The 21,244-nt window shown below is 39.9% G+C and overlaps 2 protein-coding genes across 4 annotated transcripts in view; one reads left to right on the forward strand and one right to left on the reverse strand.

Moving 5' to 3' along the window:
- The window catches only part of EXTL2 (exostosin like glycosyltransferase 2), a 140,264-nt gene extending 125,299 nt beyond the window's left edge, over nt 1-14,965 (reverse strand). The window contains exons 1-3 of one of the 3 annotated variants that reach the window (XM_054690936.1): nt 14,859-14,965; nt 14,503-14,586; nt 11,814-11,892 (exon numbers count right to left, since the gene is read on the reverse strand). In XM_054690936.1, coding sequence (XP_054546911.1) covers nt 11,814-11,818 — 5 coding nt within the window. In that variant the 5' untranslated portion in view covers nt 11,819-11,892; nt 14,503-14,586; nt 14,859-14,965. Of the gene's footprint in view, nt 1-11,813; nt 11,893-14,502; nt 14,745-14,858 lie in introns of those variants that run through there. The other 2 variants (XM_054690937.1, XM_037498468.2) reach the window with 2 other exon arrangements.
- Nucleotides 14,966-16,379: 1,414 nt separating this feature from the next.
- SLC30A7 (solute carrier family 30 member 7) overlaps nt 16,380-21,244 on the forward strand; it is a 64,766-nt gene continuing 59,901 nt past the window's right edge. Inside the window, exons 1-2 of the mRNA XM_037501460.2 lie at nt 16,380-16,594; nt 16,805-16,906. Of these exons, the coding sequence (XP_037357357.1) occupies nt 16,515-16,594; nt 16,805-16,906 (182 nt within the window). The 5' untranslated portion in view covers nt 16,380-16,514. The remainder of the gene's footprint in view (nt 16,595-16,804; nt 16,907-21,244) is intronic.

Consider the following 21,244-nt stretch of genomic DNA (forward strand, 5'->3'; position numbering starts at 1 on the left):
GGTTTAGAGTAACATGTCATCGCGCCCTCTACTAAAATACCATGTGCTGTTAATGCAGTCAACCAAAATTAACCATTCTGCATTAAAAATTTGGTTCCAAGGCCTTAAATCCTTCTAATATTGAATAAAAAGCTGGTCTTATGAAACATATTTTAAGTTCTGCATAAAATGGTTATTTCTAAGCACTTAGAGTGAAGATTCATTTGATAATCACACTGAAGTATACCCTGATTAAAATCATTGTTCACTTTCTGTAGCTGAGTACAAACAGCATCTTGTAAAATATAGAGTATTTCTAGTCTCTACAGTAGACATTGATAACATGTTATCTGGCAATTTTAGTCTAGAAAACTAATTAAGATTTACTACTATAGCCTAATATAAATATGCATTGTCAGAGACATTATGAGTGTTTCACTTTTCTCTATACTTTTAATAGGAGTTTATCTCAATATCCATCATGGAAATGTTCTCTTTCAGATAGCTTCTAGTTCCCTGTTGTACTGTTATCAAAAATGTTCTGGGAGATGTGAATATTTATGTCTTTAGTAATACAATGTATAATATTTCATATAGTATTTATTAAATAATGCAACCCAATACATATTATGTAAATTTTCAGTCTGTATGGAAAAGCAAGAACAAGAACTTTATAGACTGCAGTGCAAATGACACCTGTCTGTATTTGAGAGCCACCGAGGTTCTGGAACTCTCTGGTGAGTCCATAGAACAGCTTCAGAACAATTAGGAGAGTAATGATAGGGTAATTATCATCTATTTTCCTATTCAGATTCAGTTTATAGTTTTCTTTTGTTCCTTCTAGAGAAGAACCTATTATCTAATTCACAGCTTTGAACTTTGAATGGGCAGTATGAGGAAGAATATATTTAGATAATCTACATCTTACTTGGAAAGAACTAAGAGGTAAATATATAGTTTTCTTGTACTTAATTGCTAAAGTATCCTCCTAGGTTCTGTTTTTCCTTATTTCTTTTTAAAGTCATATCTACATATATTTATTGGCACCCTGCCTCTTTCCAAAAAGGATCTGTAAGTCCTTGGTCTATTACCTTCCTGCCTTTTTCCTCTCCGAGAAGGAAAAATCAAAGATACCCAAATGAAACTTTTGTTAACATATTAGTTCTTCACAGGTAGAGAACACATCTCTAGTTATTTTGCTATTGCTAGACTAGCATCTTCTGCACCAAAAGTTTTCAACAGGGATGATTTTACTCTTCAGGGGACACTGGGGAAGTCTGAAGACACTTTTGTCAGGACTGGATATTGATACTGTTGCAAAGCTAGTGGGTAAAGCTCAGGGTTGCTGCTAAGTAGAAAAACAAGAACAATGCACAGAACAGTCTGCTAGACATAACAAAGAATTGTCTAGCCTAATGTGCCAATGATGCTGGCGTCATTAACCCTTTCTACATGCGTTGCCTAGTAAGACACACTTGATATGATGGGGAGAATGCTAATCAGGTGGACTCTGAAAACCCTACAGCACGTCTCCAAAACTGCCCCAATATTTATAGGTCTCATTTATACATACACTTAACTCAAAGCTGAGAGCGCAGAGCCTGCCTATGCCAAATTCCTTGTTTCATTGATAAAGAATGCAAGGTGGAGGCATAAGGAACTTGCCTATGGGTCTGCAGTTGAATGCAGCTAACCAGCCATAGAGCCAGAGCAAGATTCTAGATCTCCTGATGACACAGTCCATAGTTCTTTCCACTGCATTATAGCAAATTCTGCAAGGATGTGTGAAAAATTGGTATACAAGACTGTCACTAAGGTAACTGTGAAACAATACAAATATATTGGGGATTTTTTTTACAACCTTATTGAGATGTGTTTCACATACCAAAAGTTTCACCTATTTAAAACATACAGTTCAGTGGCTTTAAGTATATTTTACAGAATTGTGTAACCATCTAATTTTAAAACATCTCAGTACTCCAAAAAGAAACTCCTTACCCATTAGCAGTCACTCCTCACTCCTATTTTCCCCAACCCCCAGGTCAGCAGCAGGCAAACAGTAGTCAATTTTCTTTCTCTGTAGATTTGGGTGTGCTGAACATTTCATATAAATGGAATCACACAATATGTAGTCTTTGTATCTGACTTTTTTCACTTAGCATGTTTTCAAGGTTTGCCCATGTTGTTGTACCTGTTAGTTCCTTGTTCTTTTATTATTATTATTACTGTTATTTTTTTGCCAAATAACATTCTGTTGTATAGATGTGCCACATTTTATTTGTGTGTTTATTAGTTGCTGGATATTTGGGTTGTTTCCACATTTTGCTGTTATGAATAATGCTATGAATATTCAAGTACAAATTTTTATATACTCAAGTTTTCATTTCTCTTGGATATATAAACCAAGGAGTGGAACTGCTCAGTGACTGCATCAAAAATTTTAAATAAGAATTTAAAGTAGTTTTTGGAAGAGTTTATTTCAAATATTAAGAAATTTTCTAAAATGTGGGCATAAGATAGAGTAAGAAAGTAAATAATATATAGTTTAATAAGCAAGTTAGAAAATCTGTAATGCATGGTGTTAAATTAGGCCATGTGGATTTTCAAAGAGCTGCTATTAAGGTGTTTATTATATCATCTAATCAAAGTTCCCTAGAAGGAACGCTATTGAATGGAAAAGAGTTTTTCTCAGGGTAGTTCCATCAGGCTGAAAAAGCAATAATGATCCAGGCAGAAGCTAAAAGCAAACAAACCAGAGCACAACCCGAGCAGAAATCAGTTATGTCCTCTGACTCATGAGCTAGAAATGCAATAAACAGCTTGATGTACACTGAACCCTCATTTTCATTTTGCTGCCACAGATGGTTGGAAAATGATAACTATTCTGCCATTTCACTATGAGCTTTGCCTCATATTGAACAGATTGCCTAAAAACTGATGATTATAGAATATAGCTGCTCAGAAAAAGGCCCTCAGCTGTCAGAGATAACTGACAGAGATAACTCATTCCAAGGTGGAAAGCAGAGGCAAATGCAGAACCTGCATTTCCCTTACCCCACAAACGCAAGAAGAATTGGGAGACGCTCTTCTGACTTTGTAAGTGATAATCAGTTTCTGGCCTGGTTTCTGACATGGTGTGCAGATGGCAGACATTGTTCAAGAGGAGGTAAAGGGGCATTCGTGCCAAATTCCCAAACCAGTGTCCTCTTAAGGGACCCACAGCCCTCCTGATCCATGACTCCATGGGTTGCTTGGTGCCATTTTCTCTATCTACACAGCCCTCCCTTCTCCCTACCTGAAAAACTCCTCTCCACGCCACCACCTCACTCCAAATCTCTTTCAAACATTCCCTCCCCTGTGAATGTCTCTTCATCACTTTCCATCCTCAGCATCCTTGGGAACTTGGAACACAGTACCACTAGACCTGTTTCCAGGAATTAATGACTATTTATTGTGTCTCCAGCTCCTTTTTCAGTCTGATGGCATCATGAAAGTAGTTTCCCTTAGTCTTCAGAATCCAGAACAGCACCTGGCCCAAAGTGCTCAGAATTCCTTGTGGTTGAATGGAATGAGGCAATTTGAAGGAATTTGTGTTTAAATTGCATTAAACTTCACAATAGATAAGAAATGGCTGAAAAATCAACAGAATAAATTCTCATTAAATGCAAATTAAGGCCCAGTTAAGAGTAGGCAGTACCCAAGAAACCTTCCCCTGGTTTACAAACCTGAGTATTCTCTTGTTGGGAGCAAAGATGGCTGCCCCCACAGGTACTTAGTGCTGTGCTGGTGAAAAGAAAAGAAATCTCCAGTGGTCTGCGAGATAAAACACAGCAAATCACCCTGGGCTAGGGCTTAAAGATTTTCCATGCATATGTAGATGAACACTGCAAAATTCCTCTTCAAATTGCAAAGTTGTTCTATTTTTCCCACTTCAATCTATTGCCCCCTTTATAGAGACCTGGATATAATTTCACTGGCATGAAGAAAAAAAAAAAAAAGCAGGTTCATATTCTGTAGGCAGCCTCTCCTCCCTGTGTGCACATTAGTTCATTTGTTTGTCTTTTCTTGTCTCTTCTATTACTCATGTCAATTTATGTTATGAACCCAGCATCTAGAGGGTAGAGGAAGGTTAGTTTCCCTCCTGACACTCATCTTGGTGACAAAGATAGCAACTCATGGAATGTGGACTCAAGCACTGGTCACGTAAGTCACCTTTTCACTTTTAATTCTGGGACCAAGCAACTTGACGTATAAAAGATGTCCGAAAATGCTGCTTTCTTTCACATCATTTCAAGATATCCTGTATTCAAAGGCCTTTTAATATCCCTGTTTCAACAGAAGCTATTGGAGAATGAGTTGATTTGCCTTGGGGAAAAATCATCCTTGTGTATTTCCCCAAACTTTTTTAGGAACACAAAAAAAACCCATTATTATTTAATCCAGCAGGTATCAGACATGATTTAAACAGATAACAGAGTCTTACCTAGCTGAGAAAGGAAAATTCAGTTTGGGCTCAGATATCGACAAAAAACCTATAAACTTTAGGACAGTTGGCAGGAAAAGAAAACGAGGTCAGAACACTAGCCCGATCAGTTCACTACTGTCCACAGCAAGTCTCTTCCATAAAATATTAAAGCAGCATAAACTAAAATTTGCTTCACTGCAAAATACAGAATGCCAGAAATAGTACCTGAAAGGTCACTTAATTTCACAAATCTTCCCCTGGTGCTACAGAGTAATCTGGTAAGAGTTTTTGCCTTTATTATTTTCCCCAAATTCAGGAAATTCACTTTCCACTGTATTTCAGAAAGGCCACACAGCTTTTCTCACCTTCTAGCAATGCTACCCTTTCCTTCCTAAATGACTTCCCCTCGCTTTTACTCTGAAAGAGTCCATGTATTCTCAGATTTTTCTGAACTCCCATTCCTTTTTCACAAGTTGAAATATATCAAAATAAGTTAAATTATTTTGTGTTAATAATGAAGTTGTTGTTTTTTTTTGTTTTGTTTTGTTTTTTTAAGGCTGGAGGTGTGGGGAGTGAGAGGACTCTCCAGCGACAGAGTGGAGAGCAGAACAGGCAGACGGAAATACACTGCTAAGAGGAGCAACAGGCGAGACAGGAGAGGTCTGCTGCGCCATGTGGGTAGCTCCCTGGCTGGGGATTGAATTCATGCTGCAGTGGCTGCAGATACCTTCATAGGTTGCATCTTAACCCCTTGCACCACCAAGGAGGCCCAATAATAAAGTTTTGTGTTTTTTTTTAAAGGAAAAGGAAAGGCAGGGATAGGAAGAGACTTAAAATAATAATAAATAATTAAAGGGTCCATATAGTGCCACAGATTCACTTTGTGATCTTGCTGTGTTTATGATCAATTGTACAATGTTCCAAGTAGACCATTTAGGTAATAATAATCTGGATCAATGGTGTTATGGGTTGGCTATTAGTGTTGAAAAGATTCATCTTTTCTATTGACAATACAAATGGCTACATATATATTGTTACAGAAGGGGAAGAGCCCTTTTCCCCACTGCCAGGCTCATAAAGCCACCATGGACTACAGATCTCAGTGTGCCATGAACTGGACTTCCTCATCAGGGGAGCTACTGAGTACCAGGGGCAGAACTGAAGCTATATAAAGTGGAAGGTAGGTGGGCTCTGGGATCTTGCTTCTCCAGCTTTGGCTTGCCCCCAAGGACTGGGGGGTAAAGAGGGCTGGACAAGAGACCCAGAAGAAACAAGTGGGGAAGCTGACAATGGCAGCTATTGTCTTGATACAGTATAATCCTTTTGTCCCAGCTTTCTGAGAACTGCCTTTATCCCTTTCTTGCTGTTCCCCACCAGAAGGTGCCTTAGACATGTGGCATACTTTTGGGCCTAAGCAGCCCTGCTTTGGGCCAACCTTGTTTGGATGGGCATTTGTCTACAAGGGAATGGGTAATTTTGGAAGTTTTATTGGGAAATTATTATTAGGAATATCCTCTCTCCCCTCTCTATGCACACTAACTCTATTAAACATCTGTTACACTAAAAGTCTGCATCCTTTGTCTTTGTGCACATGGATGGTCGCATCCCTTTAGAGCATGCACCCCTTAATAGTTTGGGTGTCCCTGGGTGCCCCTTGATTTGGAGCACTAACAATATGATCATTAATTGCCGATTTAAATCCTGTCATTTATAGAATTCTACCAAACATTCAGAGATGAATTAGTGCCTATCCTTCACAAACTCTTCCAAAAAATTGAGAAGGAAGGGACAATACCAAACACGTTCTATGAAGCCAATATTACACTAATACCAAAACCGAATAAGGACAACACAAAAAAGGAAAACTATTGGCCAATCTCCCTAATGAACACTGATGCAAAAATCCTCAATAAAATTTTAGCTATCAGAATCCAACAATGTATCCATAAGATAATTCACCACGACCAAGTTGGATTCATTCCAGGGGCACAAGGATGGTTTAACATCCGAAAATCAATCAACGTTATCCAACACATCAACAAAAAGAAATATAAAAACCATATGATAATATCAATAGATGCTGAGAAAGCTTTCGACAAAGTGCAACACCCATTCATGATAAAAGCCCTTGAAATTCTTGGGATACAAGGAACATACCTCAACATCATAAAGGCCATCTATGACAAGCCAACAGCCAGTATCATTCTCAATGGTGAAAAGCTGAAAGCAATTCCATTAAGATCTGGAACAAGACAAGGATGTCCACTCTCACCACTGCTTTTCAATATAATACTGGAAGTCCTAGCCAGAGCAATAAGACAAGAGAAAGACATCCAAGGAATCCAAATAGGAAAGAAGAAGTCAAACTATCACTATTTGCAGATGATATGATAATATACATAGAGAACCCCAAAATCTCCACAGAAAAACTAATTCAACTCATCAATCAATTCAGTAAAGTGGCAGGATACAAAATCAACACGCAAAAGTCAGTAGCCTTCCTATACACAAACAATAAATCTGAAGAAGAAGAAATCAAAAAACCACCCCTTTTATTATCGAAACAAAAAAAATCAAATATTTGGGAATAAATCTAACAAAAGAGGTAAAGGACCTATACAAAGAAAACTATAAAACACTGTTAAAAGAAATAGAAGAAGACACAAAGAAATGGAAAGACATCCCCTGCTCATGGATTGGAAGAATAAACATTATTAAAATGGCCATCCTACCAAAAGCAATATACAGATTCAATGCTATTCCAATCAAAATCTCAATGGCATTCTTCAAAGAAATAGAACAATTATTGATGAAATTCATATGGAATCACCAAAAACCCCGAATAGCCAAAGCTCTACTGAAAAAAAAAGAAGGAAATGGAGGCATCACACTCCCAGACTTCAAACTATACTACAAAGCCATAATCATCAAAACTGCATGGTATTGGAACAAGAACAGACATACAGACCAATGGAATCGAATAGAAAATCCAGAAATAAACCCACAGATTTATGGTCAACTAATCTTTGACAAAGGAGCAAAGACTATGCATTGGAGCAAAGAAAGTTTGTTCAATAAATGGTGCTGGGAAAACTGGGTCACTACATGCAAAAGAATGAAGCTTGACCACTACCTCACACCATACACAAAAATCAACTCAAATGGATTAAAGAACTAGACATAAGACCTGAAACCATAAAATACATAGAAGGAAATATAGGCGAAACACTACGGGATTTGCACATCAAAGACATCTTTACAGACACATCACCCAAAGCAGTGATAGTGAAGAGAAAGATAAACAGCTGGGACTACATCAAATTAAAGAGCTTCTGCACAGCAAAAGAGACAATAACAAAAACAAAGAGAAACCCCACCAACTGGGAGAACATTTTTGCACCCAACACTAATGATAAAGGACTGATCACAAAAATCTGCAAAGAGCTGATGAGACTCAGCAACAACAAAGAATATAATCCAGTCAAAAAATGGGCAGAAGAGCTAAAAAGAAACTTCTCTGAAGAGGAAATGCAAATGGCCAACAGACATATGAAAAAATGTTCAACATCACTTGTAATCAGGGAAATGCAAATCAAAACTACCATGAGATACCATCTCACACCAGTGAGAATGGCACATATTAAAAAAACTAGCAACAACAAATGTTGGCGAGGATGTGGAGAAAAAGGAACTCTTGTGCACTGTTGGTGGGAGTGCAAACTGGTCCAACCACTATGGAGAGCTGTGTGGAGATTTCTGGACCTACTAAACATAGAGCTTCCATATGATCCAGCAATTCCACTCCTAGGTATTTACCCAAAGGACACAGAAACATCAATTCCAAAGAGCACCTGCACTCCTATGTTTATAGCAGCACTGTTTACAATAGCTAAGCTTTGGAAACAACCCAAATGCCCAAAAATAGATGACTGGATCAAGAAGATGTGGTACATATATACCATGGAATATTACTCAGCATTCAAAAAAGATAAACACATGCAATTTGCAGCAACATGGATGGCACTGGAAGGGATCATGCTCAGCGAAATAAGCCAAAAAGAAAAAGAAAAATACCGGATGGTCTCACTCATAGCAGGAATCTAGAAAACTTAAATAAGGGACCAGGAAAATGAATATAAGAAAGTGAAAATCAAAATCAACAAAAAACTATGAACCAGAGACACTTTTTGGGGGGTGGGGGGCGGGAGGGAAGGATTGGGGTCAGAATGGGGCGTTTGCAATTGTATGGGGGAATATAAAAATAAAATTTAATATTTAAAAAAAAAAATCCTGTCATTTATAAGGTTTAGTGCTGTCCTTTGTGCATTTTGAGACCATGGTACTGAAACAGATTTGCTAAACGTACTGATAAATGGCTACATTTTCTACAACATTCCCATTTAAATACAGAGATGCTGCTGTAACAAGTCATTTCTCATTGCAAGCTGTAAGGAAAGAATTTCTGTACTGGCTAAATTAAAGATAAAGTCCTGTTAGCAAACAGGAGTGAGCCATTCCTTTATAGATAGATCAGGTAAAATAAACAACAGCACAGCATTTAAAACCTATGTAGCTACTTCTCTTCCCAACCCATCCCATTATTCATAGCAAAGTCAGACATTTTTTTCCTCCTAAGCCACTACAACATATTATATTCCTCTCAACATTTCTTCAGACAGCTACCATCAATTAGCTAGATTTGCTTTATCATCATTAAGAGGAAATGAATTATAGATATTATAAAATCTTTTTTAAAGCACCGACTCCTTGAACCCAGCCATTTGTTACTGAGGTAAACAGTGATATTCTCTATTGAGATTTTCTATCCCCAAAGTACACAGTTTTGAATTAAACTAGATAAAAAGTCCTTCTAGTCTTGCATCTTTCCCCTGGAACTGCCAAATAATTATAGCTATTGGGATGATAATGATAATATCTGGAGATGACCAAGCCCAAATATTAGGGTAGGACTTAATTCCTAAAAGGAACCACCAAGCCTTGTAAGGACCCAAGGAGTCAATGCATCCTGAGAAGAAACCCTAGAAATAGAAAAGAATTTTTAGCTCAGCACAATACCATACAAAATTAGTTCCAGAAATGGGTCAAAAAGAAACCAAGTACATCTGCAAATATATATATATATATATATATATTATATTTTTTGCTTCAGACTACTGGAACTTTTCATTTGAATTTATCTTAGTCACTGGATGATGGAGGAGTGGCAATAATGTTAGGTAATAGATCCTGGAATATTGTATAGAACTTTCTCCCTTTTATGTAATACTGCTTTTCATTAATAGACTGACATTCCAAAATCACTTCTTTAAGCAAAATCTATTGCATACATACGAATATAATTTATAGCTTTAGATATCAAACTGCATATGCAAGTAACTCCAATTCATATGAGAGGAAGTTCAAAATATCCATGGTATATGTTCGTCCATCACAAACATGGATAATCACAAACATGGACAGGTTCACCACAGGCATGGAGCACTGTCAAGCCCTTGAAAGGCTGAAGATTAGGCCGTCCTAGTTCCTGCCTTCCCACTCAGCAATAGTAATAAAAGCTGTCAAATCCCTTCCCATTTAAAGCTCTATATCTTAAATCAGTAATGTATAAATCTTTAGAAAGAAGGGAATTAAAATATATATACTCTATTTTAGAGATGGGAAAGCTAAGACAGAATATTAAATGATTTTTCCTGAGCCACAGAAAACGTGTTGGTCAGTAAATACTCCTGACTCATACTTGAGTGAGTATGTATTTTCAGTGTCCTCTACATAGTCCATATTGTCAACTTTGTTCAAGTCTATAAGATTATTTTAGCTTGGGGCCTCCCTGGTGGCGCAAGGGGTTAAGCACAGCACTATGAAGCAATCTAAAGCCTCTGCAGCAGAGTTCAATCCCTGGCCGCCAGGGAGCAACCCACAAGGTGCAGCAGACCTCTCCTGTCTTGCCGGCTTCTCCCCTCGGCAGTGTATTTCAGTCAATCTGCCTGTTCTGTTCCGCATTCGTCTCTGGTGAATCCTCTAACACCCCTGTATCTCTGGCCTGTACCCCAGCTCTTGTATGCATAAATAAATAAATCTTTTAAAAAAAAGATTATTTCAGCTTTATAGATATTGACTTTACTACATAATCTGGACTGGTGTCTCAATGCATAAGACCTAAAAGAGGACTGACAGTATTTTCTAATAGACCCTGGCTCAAGTAAGAACTTTTATTTCCAAAGAAGTAAACATACCTCTACAAAACATAATTTTTCTCAGATAAAAATACTGGTACTTTACCTATGTTTACAGTACCATCACCCACAATAGCCAAAAAACAGAAGCAACCCAAATGTCCACCAACAGATAAATAGATAAATAAAATGTATAGACATATGATGGAATATTATTCAGTCTTTAAAAAGGAAATTCCAAGACATGAGAGATGAACTTTAGGACTTACACTAAATAAACCAGTCATAAAAAGACAGATACTTTATGATTCCATTTATTTGAGTTATCTAGAGTAGTCAAATTCAGAGAAACAGATAGTAAAATGGAACTTCCAGGAGACAGGAGGAAGGGAAAATGAGGAGCTGTTTAATTCGTATAGTTTTAGGGTTTTTTTTTTTTAATTTAAAATTTTTTTAAAGTACTTTAAAAAAAATTTTTTTTTAAAGATTTATTTATACAAGAGCCGGGGTACAGGCCAGATGTATGGGAGTGTGAGAGGATTCACCAGAGACAGAGTGGGGAACAGACAGGCAGATTGGCTGAAATGCACTGCTGAGGGGAGCAGTGGGTGAGACAGGAGAGGTCTGCTGCGCCATGTGGGATCCTCGCCGGCTGGCCGGGATTGAACCGGCTCTGCAGAGGCTGCGGACAGCTTCACAGCACGGTGCTCAACCTCCTGCGCCTCCAGAAGAGGCCCTAAAATTTTTTTTAAAGATTAATTTATTTAAACAAGAACCAGAGTATAGGCCAGATGTGTGGGAGGGTGAGAGGATTCACCAGAGAAAGTGGAGAACAGGACAGGCAGATCAACTGAAATACACTACTGAGGGGAGCAGGGTGATAGTCAGGAGAGATCTGCTGTGCCATGGTGGGTAGCTCCCTGGCTGGGGATCAAACCCATGCTGCAGTGGCTGCGGTGAGCTTCATACGTTGCGTCTTAACCTCTTGAGCCACCAGGGAGGCCCTAGTTTTAGTTTTGTAAGAGGGAAAAGTTCTACAGATTGGTTGCTCACCAATATGAGAACAACGTAACACTACACTACTGAATTTGGCACTTAAAAATGGTTAATGGCAAATGTTATCTCATGCACATTTTACCACAATTTTTAAAAAGCAAACAAAAAATGGTACTTACCTCATTATGGAAAAGGTTTAATATTTATAAAACATTTCCTTATGGCTTCAGTAACTGATAGGAACAGGTTCTCTGGTCACTATTAAGGGAAATCAAAGAATTTTCTGTGATGTTTTTGTTAATCAGCATAAACTGCTTAAAAAATGCTTTTATGCCATTGTCCTAGGCTTCAAATAACATTCAGAAATTAAAAATTGCTATTCTGTGTTCTAAAAATTACAATTAGACAATAAGGTAGATTCTGCCTTCCTACCATGTTGATGCTAACACTACTATATATATATATATATTAAGATTTATTTATTTATGCATATAAGAGCTGGCGTATAGGCATATAAGAGCTGGCGTATAGATGCAGGGGGGCGGAGGGGGTGAGAGGGGTGACAGAGTGGGGAACAGAACAGACAGCTGAGTGAAATACACTGCTGAGAGGAGCAAGGGGCAAGAAAGGAGAGGTCTGCCACACCATGAGGGTTGCTCTCTGGCTGGCCAAGGATCGAACTCATGCTGCAGAGGCTGTGGGTTACTTCATAGTGCAGTGCTTAACCCCTTGCGCCACCAGGGAGGCCCAACACTGCTATATTTTTGTTTTATCTTTCCCTTAATTATCCAGAAACAGGATAAACGCACATCATTCCAACTAATGTTTTTACACATTTGAAGCCAGAACATATAGGCTATGGAAAGCATTATCAATTTATATTTGCATTCAATTTCTAGATTTTTTAAGTGTCTATAGTTCTATCCATGGTTACAACTTCTTTTTTCAATAAAGTTACACAGGACGTTCAATTAAAAGCAACTTAAAAATAAACACTGGCTCTAAAATAGGGTTACAGATAAATGCCAGGGTTGATTACTTCCTATCTTCCTATTCTTCCACTGGCTATTGATCAAGAGGAGCTGGAACTCAGCTGGGGATGAGTTTCATGTGCACCTTAACTCTCTGTGCTTTCCTTTCTCAGTGTCCTTAATGACAGGTCTGAGTAGCAGGGTTTTTCACACTTTACAGTCTGCATAGTTAATCTAATATAACTTATCAGTAGAAGATGACCTAAATAAATCTAAAAGTTCAGGGTAGAAATCCATTTATTTGTTTTAAAATGTTCATTACTGTATCCGTTTTATGATGTTATAAACCCATTTAATCTTGTCATATGTGAAGGAATTAAGAATTCTGGTTAGAGCCCATCAAGACACTGAATCTGTAACAACTATCTCAATAGAGGTAAAGCATCGTTTCTGATTTTCCAAAGTCATGTTCTTTCCTGATCCAAGTTATTGAGAGGCATAAGGGTGGCTTAGTATGTATACAAAGATTCATTGATAGATGGCTCTCCTCCATACATCAAGGATACCCCTGGTACAAATCTTAAACATCACACAGTTCCAAAGTCCCGAATTGATTTGCCTTAAAATTAGTCCAGAGAAAGAATTTTATGTGTTTTAGTAATCTACTTCCTTCCCACCTCCCTAGGCTCACATAGAGAACCTAGCATATAGTAGATACTTATTAAATGACTATTGACTGAATGAAAGAAACTAACTTTAGATTTAATATGACAACATATATTGGTTAACATACATGGGACGGATGTTCCTTCAGGATGACAAAAGAAGTGAGACACAAACATTTGCCACTCATAGAATTTTTTGTCATTTTAAATAGTGCTCAATGTACATTTCGGGTTTTTTGTTTTGTTTTGTTTTTGTTTTATTTTTGTGGGACCCTCACCTGTGACCGGGGATCGAACTGGCGCTGCAGAGGCTGCAGGCAGCCTCGCAACCCAGTGCTCAACCGCTGCCCCACCAGGGGAGACTCTTCAATGTACATTTCCAACGAAATATCTTTAGAATTGAAGGTGGTAATTATGCCATTCAATAAGAGTTTAAATGGCATTGCCATTCTTTGAAAGGAAAGGGCCCTCACAGAAATATCAATCGTAGATCTTTGGTGTGAGGTTTGGGGGAATTTGGGGAGCCCAGGAAACCAATATAATGGAAATTAAACGTCAGTTTCACCAACTTATTTCAAAAGTATTTGAAAAAGGCTAATGTAGATTTCTCCATAAACCAGCTAAGCAATTTGTCAGTATAGGATTAAATGCAGAATATTTTTCAAAGGCAAAACACAAAAACACAGGCTCAAATTGCAGCTGACCTTGAGTTAAGAAAAGGCTGGAAAACAGTTTCTGAAATTTGGTTATTTCTAAATATACTCCCTCACCAAGTTACATCATATGGAAATAAAGCAGTTTTGTAAAAAAAAAAAAAAAAATCGCCATGTGAATATTTATCTTTAAGCTAATTTGTTTTCCCAGCAGTGCAGCAGAGTAAAAATCAAAGTCTATGGCAAATGGAAAGCTTCCTAAAATATATAAGTAAATGCAACTAATTGAAAATATGTATTTCTGTTTGTGTTAAAATACTGAAATATACGTCAAGAATAGCAAAGATAAAAATGCTCTTTCCAGAACTTAATTTCTGAAATTTAGCTGTTTTTACACAAGTTTCAATTAACATAAGCATTTTTTTAAAACGGCAGAATAAGTAAATTATATTTGCAAGAATATAACCACTGAATCGCTACCCCACACACGCACAAAGTTCCAAGAACAAGAACAAAACGTGCATATATCCTCATTGCAAAACAATTTTTTAACACGAGAGCAAATTGCTATTTCCTTACCTCAAGTGCAGAGGATTGCAGTGGAGCCAGCCGTTTGGTTATCAGAAAACGGAAGGGGCGTCTCGCTTGCTGGTTTTTTTCCCCCTAAAAAACGCAGCAGCATGCATGCACCCTGCTCCATCCACTCCCCGTCTTGATCCCCTGGAAAAATCGCTGCCCGCAAAGTGAGAGCCTGAAGCAGGGGACCGTCCCCGGAGGCTCCCCTCCCTTTCGGTGACGCCCCACTTCCTGTCAGGCTACAGCTCCCAAGAAGCTCGGTTTTGTAGTTTCCAGCCCACCTCCAAAAGCCATTTTTTTTTTTTTTTTGCTTTCTTCCCCAAAGCAACAACTTTTAATCATTCCCGTGACGGACCTACCCAAACAATTCCCCAGCGAGGCGCGCGATGGGCGTCCCAGATGGTGCCCAGGCCAGGCCCGCGGGACGACTCCTGCCCCCCGCGCTGCCCCTGCTCCCGACGGGTCTGCTGCTCTTCGTGGCCCTGAAATGGCCAGTGAGGTTCTGCCCGCGTTGCAACCGCGCTGCGGCCGCTGGGATGACCTGGAAGCGAAGGGGACTGGTAGGAGCTCGAGTTTTGTGGGATCAGCAAAAAGGGGTTGTCCGCGCAACTGCATTTATCAAACCTCAGTTCAAACACGGTCTCCCAGTAGCCCTGTTGAAAGGGTTTCTTTTAGGGGCCTCCCTGGTGGCGCAGGGGTTAAGATGCAACCTATGAAGCTGTCAGCAGCCTCTGCAGTGCAAGTTTGAGCCGCAGCCGGCCAGGGAGTTACCCACATGGTGCGGCAGACCTCTCCTGACTCGCCCACTGCTCCCTTTAGCAGTGTATTTCAGTCACTCTGCCTGTTCTGCTCCCCACTCTGTTGCTGGCGAATCTTCTCACACACACGCATCCCCACCTCTGGCCTGTACCCCAGCTCTTGTATGCATAAATAAATTAATCTTAAAACAATAATAATATGGGGCCTCTCTGGTGGCTCAAGGGTTAAGACGCAATCTATGAAGCTGTCAGCAGACCTCTCCAGCCTCTGCATCAAGAGTTCGATCCCCTGCCAGGAAGCTACTCACATGGAGCAGCATACCTCTCCTGACTCCCAGCTGCTCCCCTCAGCAGTGTACTTGGGTCAATCTGCCTGTTTTGTTCCCCACTCTGTCTCTGGTGAATCCTCTCCCCCACCCCCACCTCTAGCCTGTACCCCAGCTCTTGTATGTATAAATAAATAATCTTTGGAAAAAAAAAAAAGAAAGGGTTTCTTTTAAAACACGTTGCACATTCTCTGGACACACATTTATGGATTGTCTCCTGCCTGGCAGTGCAGAGGGGTAAGGCACTGTTTGGGGGTTGGGGGTGGCGTGGACTACTAGAATTTGGGTGCCCATAGAGTTCACCCAGCAAATGAATCATTTGCGCTTCCTGGGCACTGGCAGCAAGAGAACACGTGGCAGCCTGAATTCCCAAGCACTGCCGCTGGCAACGTAGGATTAACACGATCGGGGGTGGGGGAATGGCAGGGCGCAGGCTCTGGGTGCCAGAGCATCCGGGAACAGCGCGGGTAGGCGGCCCTGGAGGGCGAGAGCGGCCCCTCCAGCTGCCCGCCAGGCCGGCGCTCGGGCTCTCCCTCCAGGTGGCGGAGCACAGTCCGCTCACCCAGCAGCTGTCACTTCCCGCTCCGCCCCGCCCCGCACCTGCTGCCCCGCCCCGCAGCAAGCCCCGCCCAACTCCGCCGTAAGCCCCGCCCAGCGCCGCCGCAAGCCCCGCCCAGCGCCGCCGCGAGCCCCGCCCAGCGCCGCCGCGAGCCCCGCCCAGCGCCCCCAGGCCCCGCCCCCTCCCCGTCCCAGGACGCGTTGCGCGGCCCGGGCCGGAAGTCGGCGAGTTCCCCGGAGTGTGTCTGTGTCCGCCCGTCTCTGCGCGGCGCGCGGCCCGGCGAGCGCTGGGGAGGCGTCACCCTGTCCCCACCACCACCCCGCGGAGCCGCTTCCGAGGGGAGCAGACCCGGCCTCTCGCCGGGCGGAGAAGATGTTGCCCCTGTCCATCAAGGACGATGAGTACAAACCACCCAAGTTCAATCTGCTCGGCAAGATCTCGGGCTGGTTTAGGTGCGGGGGGCCGGGGCTGGGGGGGGGGTGCCCCGCGGAGGGCGAGGCCCAGCCCTGAGGACGCCCCGGGTCCGGGGGGGGAGCGTGGGGTGCCCGCCCGCGCCCTGGGAGGGGAGCTGTGGGCCGGGGGGGTCTTGAATGGGGAGCCCGGGCTCCGGCCCTGACACCCCGTTGATGCGCCCGGCTGTCCCCCGCTTGTGTCCTGCCCAGGTCTATCCTGTCCGACAAGACGTCCCGGAACCTGTTTTTCTTCCTGTGCCTGAATCTTTCTTTCGCTTTTGTGGAACTCCTCTACGGCATCTGGAGCAACTGGTAAGCAAAGGGGAAAGGGCTGGGCGGAAGCGGGGTGGGGGAAAGCTGTTTGCTTAGTGCCACGTAGCTGCTCTCCAGGAGGCTCAGGTCTTGCCAGGCCACCCCCTCAGCTGGTGGCTCCTTTCTCCTGGCCACGGCTGGTGGCCTGGCTGCAGGTCTCAAGATCCAGGGCCCACCTCTTGCATGGTTCTTAGGATAGGGGTCACCCACCACCACTTGGCCCCGCAAGAATGTCGTCATCCCCTATTCGTTTTGGTGGAAAAACTGTTTTGCCTCTGCACACCTTAGCTTTGCTCTCTTTCTTCCAATTGGGAGAAACCTGTTTCTTGCCTCTGTGTGCAAGAGTGTGCCCTGCCTCTCTGGAGGGGAGTGGCATTTGGATTTCACCCTTAGGATTCTCAGAGGGACTCTTTGAGATGTTCTACTTCATTTGTTATTAGGTCTTGGTATGCAGAAGAGGTCTATAAAGGGATATCCGGAGAAATCTGTGTCGTTCTTTTCTTTCTTTAATTTAATTCTGAAACTGTCTCATGATTTTCCTCTGGTCTTGACTGCAGGAGCAAATCCCATGTCTTTTTTTTTTTTTTCAACTTCTGTTTCTTGAGTCATGGTTGTTGATATCACCTTTGGGTTTTGTTGTGTTTTTTTTATTTTATTTTATTTTAAACTGCTTTGGTAGAAGTAAATCTAGAGTAAGGAAAATGAAGTGTTGCTCAGGTACTTACTGCTGAATAATTTACAAAATAATTTGTAAAATTGTTTAGCTCACTGTAAGACCAGACTTTTAGATGTGGTGATTCCTCTTTAAGTCTCATACCCATCGAGGATCTGATCATAGGCAAGACTCAAATTTTTTAATAAAACCTCAGGGTGTTCTTGGAATAGGTCTTGGACCCCAGATTGAGAATCTGTGCCATCTATGCTTTATTTCCTACGAATACTTAGTCTCTGTACTTTAAAATTCATTTTCATAAAGTTGCTGTCCTTGAGCTTTATGAGATTGAACAATGACATTACATAATATTAATAGTTTTGTGATTATACTTATATATGAAAAAGTGGACCTCTTCAATTTAAACATCAATTTAACTTTATTCAAAATATGCAGCAAATTGTAAGGATATAAAAACATGTTACAATATAGTGACGTCCTTACCTATACATTGTAACTATTTTGAGTCCTCTGGGAATCAGATACATGTATCTGAAAACTTTTTTAAATTCTGTAATGTTAACACCCTTCCATGTATTGTACATGTTAAAAAATACTATATTGTCTTATTGGAATAATCTTGCTTTATTATAAATATATTGATAATATATTTTATATTTTCCTCTGAGGTTATGTCTTTTTGGCATATATATTGGCTGTATCAAGACTATTTTGGCTTTCATATGCAGTTTTGCTACTATTACTCTGTTTTGCAATGCATTTCACTGTCATCTTTCATTTCGTGAGTTATGTGAAATATGTTGTTTGGAGGATTTATATTTGAAGGTGGCTAAACCACCTCTTTTGTGGAATGTTAGATATGTAGCAACTCTTTTGATCCAGAGAGATCTGTCATAGAAATTCTGAAAACCGTTGTTTTCCAAGCCTTTTGTCAATATGTATCATTTCATAGGGAAAACAAATGACTTGTTTTTCTGCCCTTAGGTGGTTTCTGCCCTTAGGCGCTCTTTGCCTACCTTTACTGGTTTTTATTGTGCTGTCTTCCAGATTTGAAATCTAGGTTTGAGACAGGTCTCATACCTAGATCATTCAGCAGGTATTTACTTTTCATATCCACATATTCCCCCAAATTAGTTTTTTATCTTGGATTGGGAGTACAAATGTGTTCATATTGAAGTCTTAGCAAATTTAGTAAGTGCTTGAGCCTTTTCATAATCAGGCTTTCTGTGTCTTTAAATAAGACAGAAATTTTTAGTTCTTTTTGTTGATTGGTCAACAGTTTCTTCATATGACTGTTATCTGTCCTGAAGACTTATTTAGAGATTATGTTCTTTGAGTAAATTTCTCATCAGAACTTTTATTTGTCATAGTCAATTCTATGTTAAGTTTTATTCTGTAAAAATTAAATTTCAAGATGTAGGGATGTGACAAGTCAAGAACTTTAATTTTTTTCTTCTAGGGGATTGAAAGTGGATGAAATATTAAATTCTTCTTTTATAGAAGTTAGGAGGAAAATGGTAGGAATAATATATGTGATCTTTCTTTCTAGGATTCTTTTCCATTCAGCTTCTGTTGTCATTTACTTATTGTTGAGTAACTATTTAATCTCAAGGTAATATAGTATAAGAATGTGGTTTTGTATCATGTAATACAAAGCTTGTTTTCAAGTTAAACAAAAAGCCCTAAATAGTGGTTGTTTAAACAAGATAAAGCTTAATTTCCAAGATGGCTGTTAAGAGTTCCAGCCATCTCTAGCAGCAGGATGCCTTTAAATGGTATAAACAATGTCTTTTAAGGAGATTCATCTGGACACTAACATACAGTGCTTTCACTTACGCTTCAGTGGCTATAACTTTATAATGCATTCATGTCTTTATAATGCATTCATGTCTTGCAAATGTCATCTTTGTTCTAGTCAGCCAGGTACTGTGATCAAAGTCAAGGATTCTTTGCTAAGCAAGAAAGGGAATATGTAATATCAAATACCCAGTTAGTGTTCTGTGTTCTTCATTGTCTCATAAATTCTATTTACAGTTGTTTTTACAAATCAGAATCCAAAAAAGATCTACACATAGTACTTGGTTGATAGGTCTTGAAATCTCAATTTACAGGGTCTCTTTTTCCTTTTTGCCTCCAATAGACCTTAAATAAAATCCTTTCCAAATATTTCTTTGCTGTATGTTCTGTTCACATTTATTTATTTTGCTTCAGTGATTATGTCCTTTATGTCCTAAGAAGTTTTCCTTACCAAAGTATCATTAGAGTGGTGTTCTTATAAAAAATTTTTTTTTTTTTTTTTTTTTAAAGATTTTTTTTTTTTTTTTTTTAATAGAGGCATGTTTTATTTATTTATTTGTTTGTTTGTTTGTTTTGTCTACACATGCACTGGGTACAGTCAGAAGCGCGGGAGGGTGAGAGGATTCACCAGAGCCAGAGCGGGGAGCAGAGCAGGCAGAAGGACCGAAGTACACTGCTGAGGGGAGCAGCGGGCGGCAGGAGAGGTCTGCGCGCCATGCGGGACCCTCCTCCGGTGACCGGGGAGCAGCCGGGGATTGAACCGGCGCTACAGAGGCTGCGGGCAGCTTCGCAACCCAGCGCTCAACCGCTGCGCCACCGGGGAGGCCCATTTATAAAAAAATTTTAAAAGCACTTTTTTTTTTAGAAATTGGCAGTGTTTAAAGATGGGAACCTAAAACAGTTAATTTAGCTACCCATTTTTCTTTATCAAGTTACGTTTGGTGTACAGATTATATAACCTTATATATATCTTATGCAACCTTCATAAGGAAACTTTAGGCAGGTGGTTTAAATGGTAATTCATAATCAGAAACATTTGCTAATATTGAAAGTGAGTGATAAATTGTCATTCCTCATCAGAAGTGTTTTGATACAAGACATGTGAGCAGAAAACTAGAAACAGTTTTTCATGTAAGTTTGCCGACATTGTTGCTGTTAAGTAGTTTTCAAATCATGATACCAGGTATAAATGAAAAGATCTCATATCCCAGTGCTTTAAGAAAACACCTTGTCCTACCTCAGAAAAGGGAGTCTTTTTCAGTATATTGCATAATATACTCAAAATAACATTTTAATGCAAATAATATTTATTTAAAATTTAAATAAAAATCTCACTTTGATGAGTATTAAAGTTGCTATGCTATCTAAAGTTGCTATGCTCTCTTAGCTTCTTTAAAAAGGAGCTGGATTGCTATAGTATTCTGAGGTTTATCACTTTTCTCCTATTAAAGCAATATTTGGTTCCATTAAAATAAATATAAAGTTGTTGTGAGAAAAAATAATGTGTATAATAAATAGGCTAGGGCCGTTAAGACAAAAATACCACAAACTGTTAGCTGTAAACAACAAACATTTATTTCCTTGTAGTTCTAGATGCTAAAAGTTTGAGATAAAAAATTTAGCAGGGTTTGTTCCTTTTGAGGTTTAATGGTTATCTTGGCAATCTTTTCATGTTCCTTGGTAGCATCACCTGATCTGTAGCTCACGTGCATATGGTAGTCTCCTGTGTCCATGTCTGTCTCAGAATTTCCCCTTTTTGTAAGACAGTAGTCACATTCCATTAATGACCTACTCAGTAAATTATACCTGCAGTGACCTTATTTGTAAATAAGCTAAGGTACTGGAGATGGAGCACCTTAACTTATGAA

Source organism: Talpa occidentalis, unplaced genomic scaffold (genome assembly GCF_014898055.3).
Source record: "Talpa occidentalis isolate TD23 unplaced genomic scaffold, MPIMG_talOcc4v2.1 talOcc4.9, whole genome shotgun sequence".
Taxonomy (NCBI): Eukaryota; Metazoa; Chordata; class Mammalia; order Eulipotyphla; family Talpidae; genus Talpa; species Talpa occidentalis.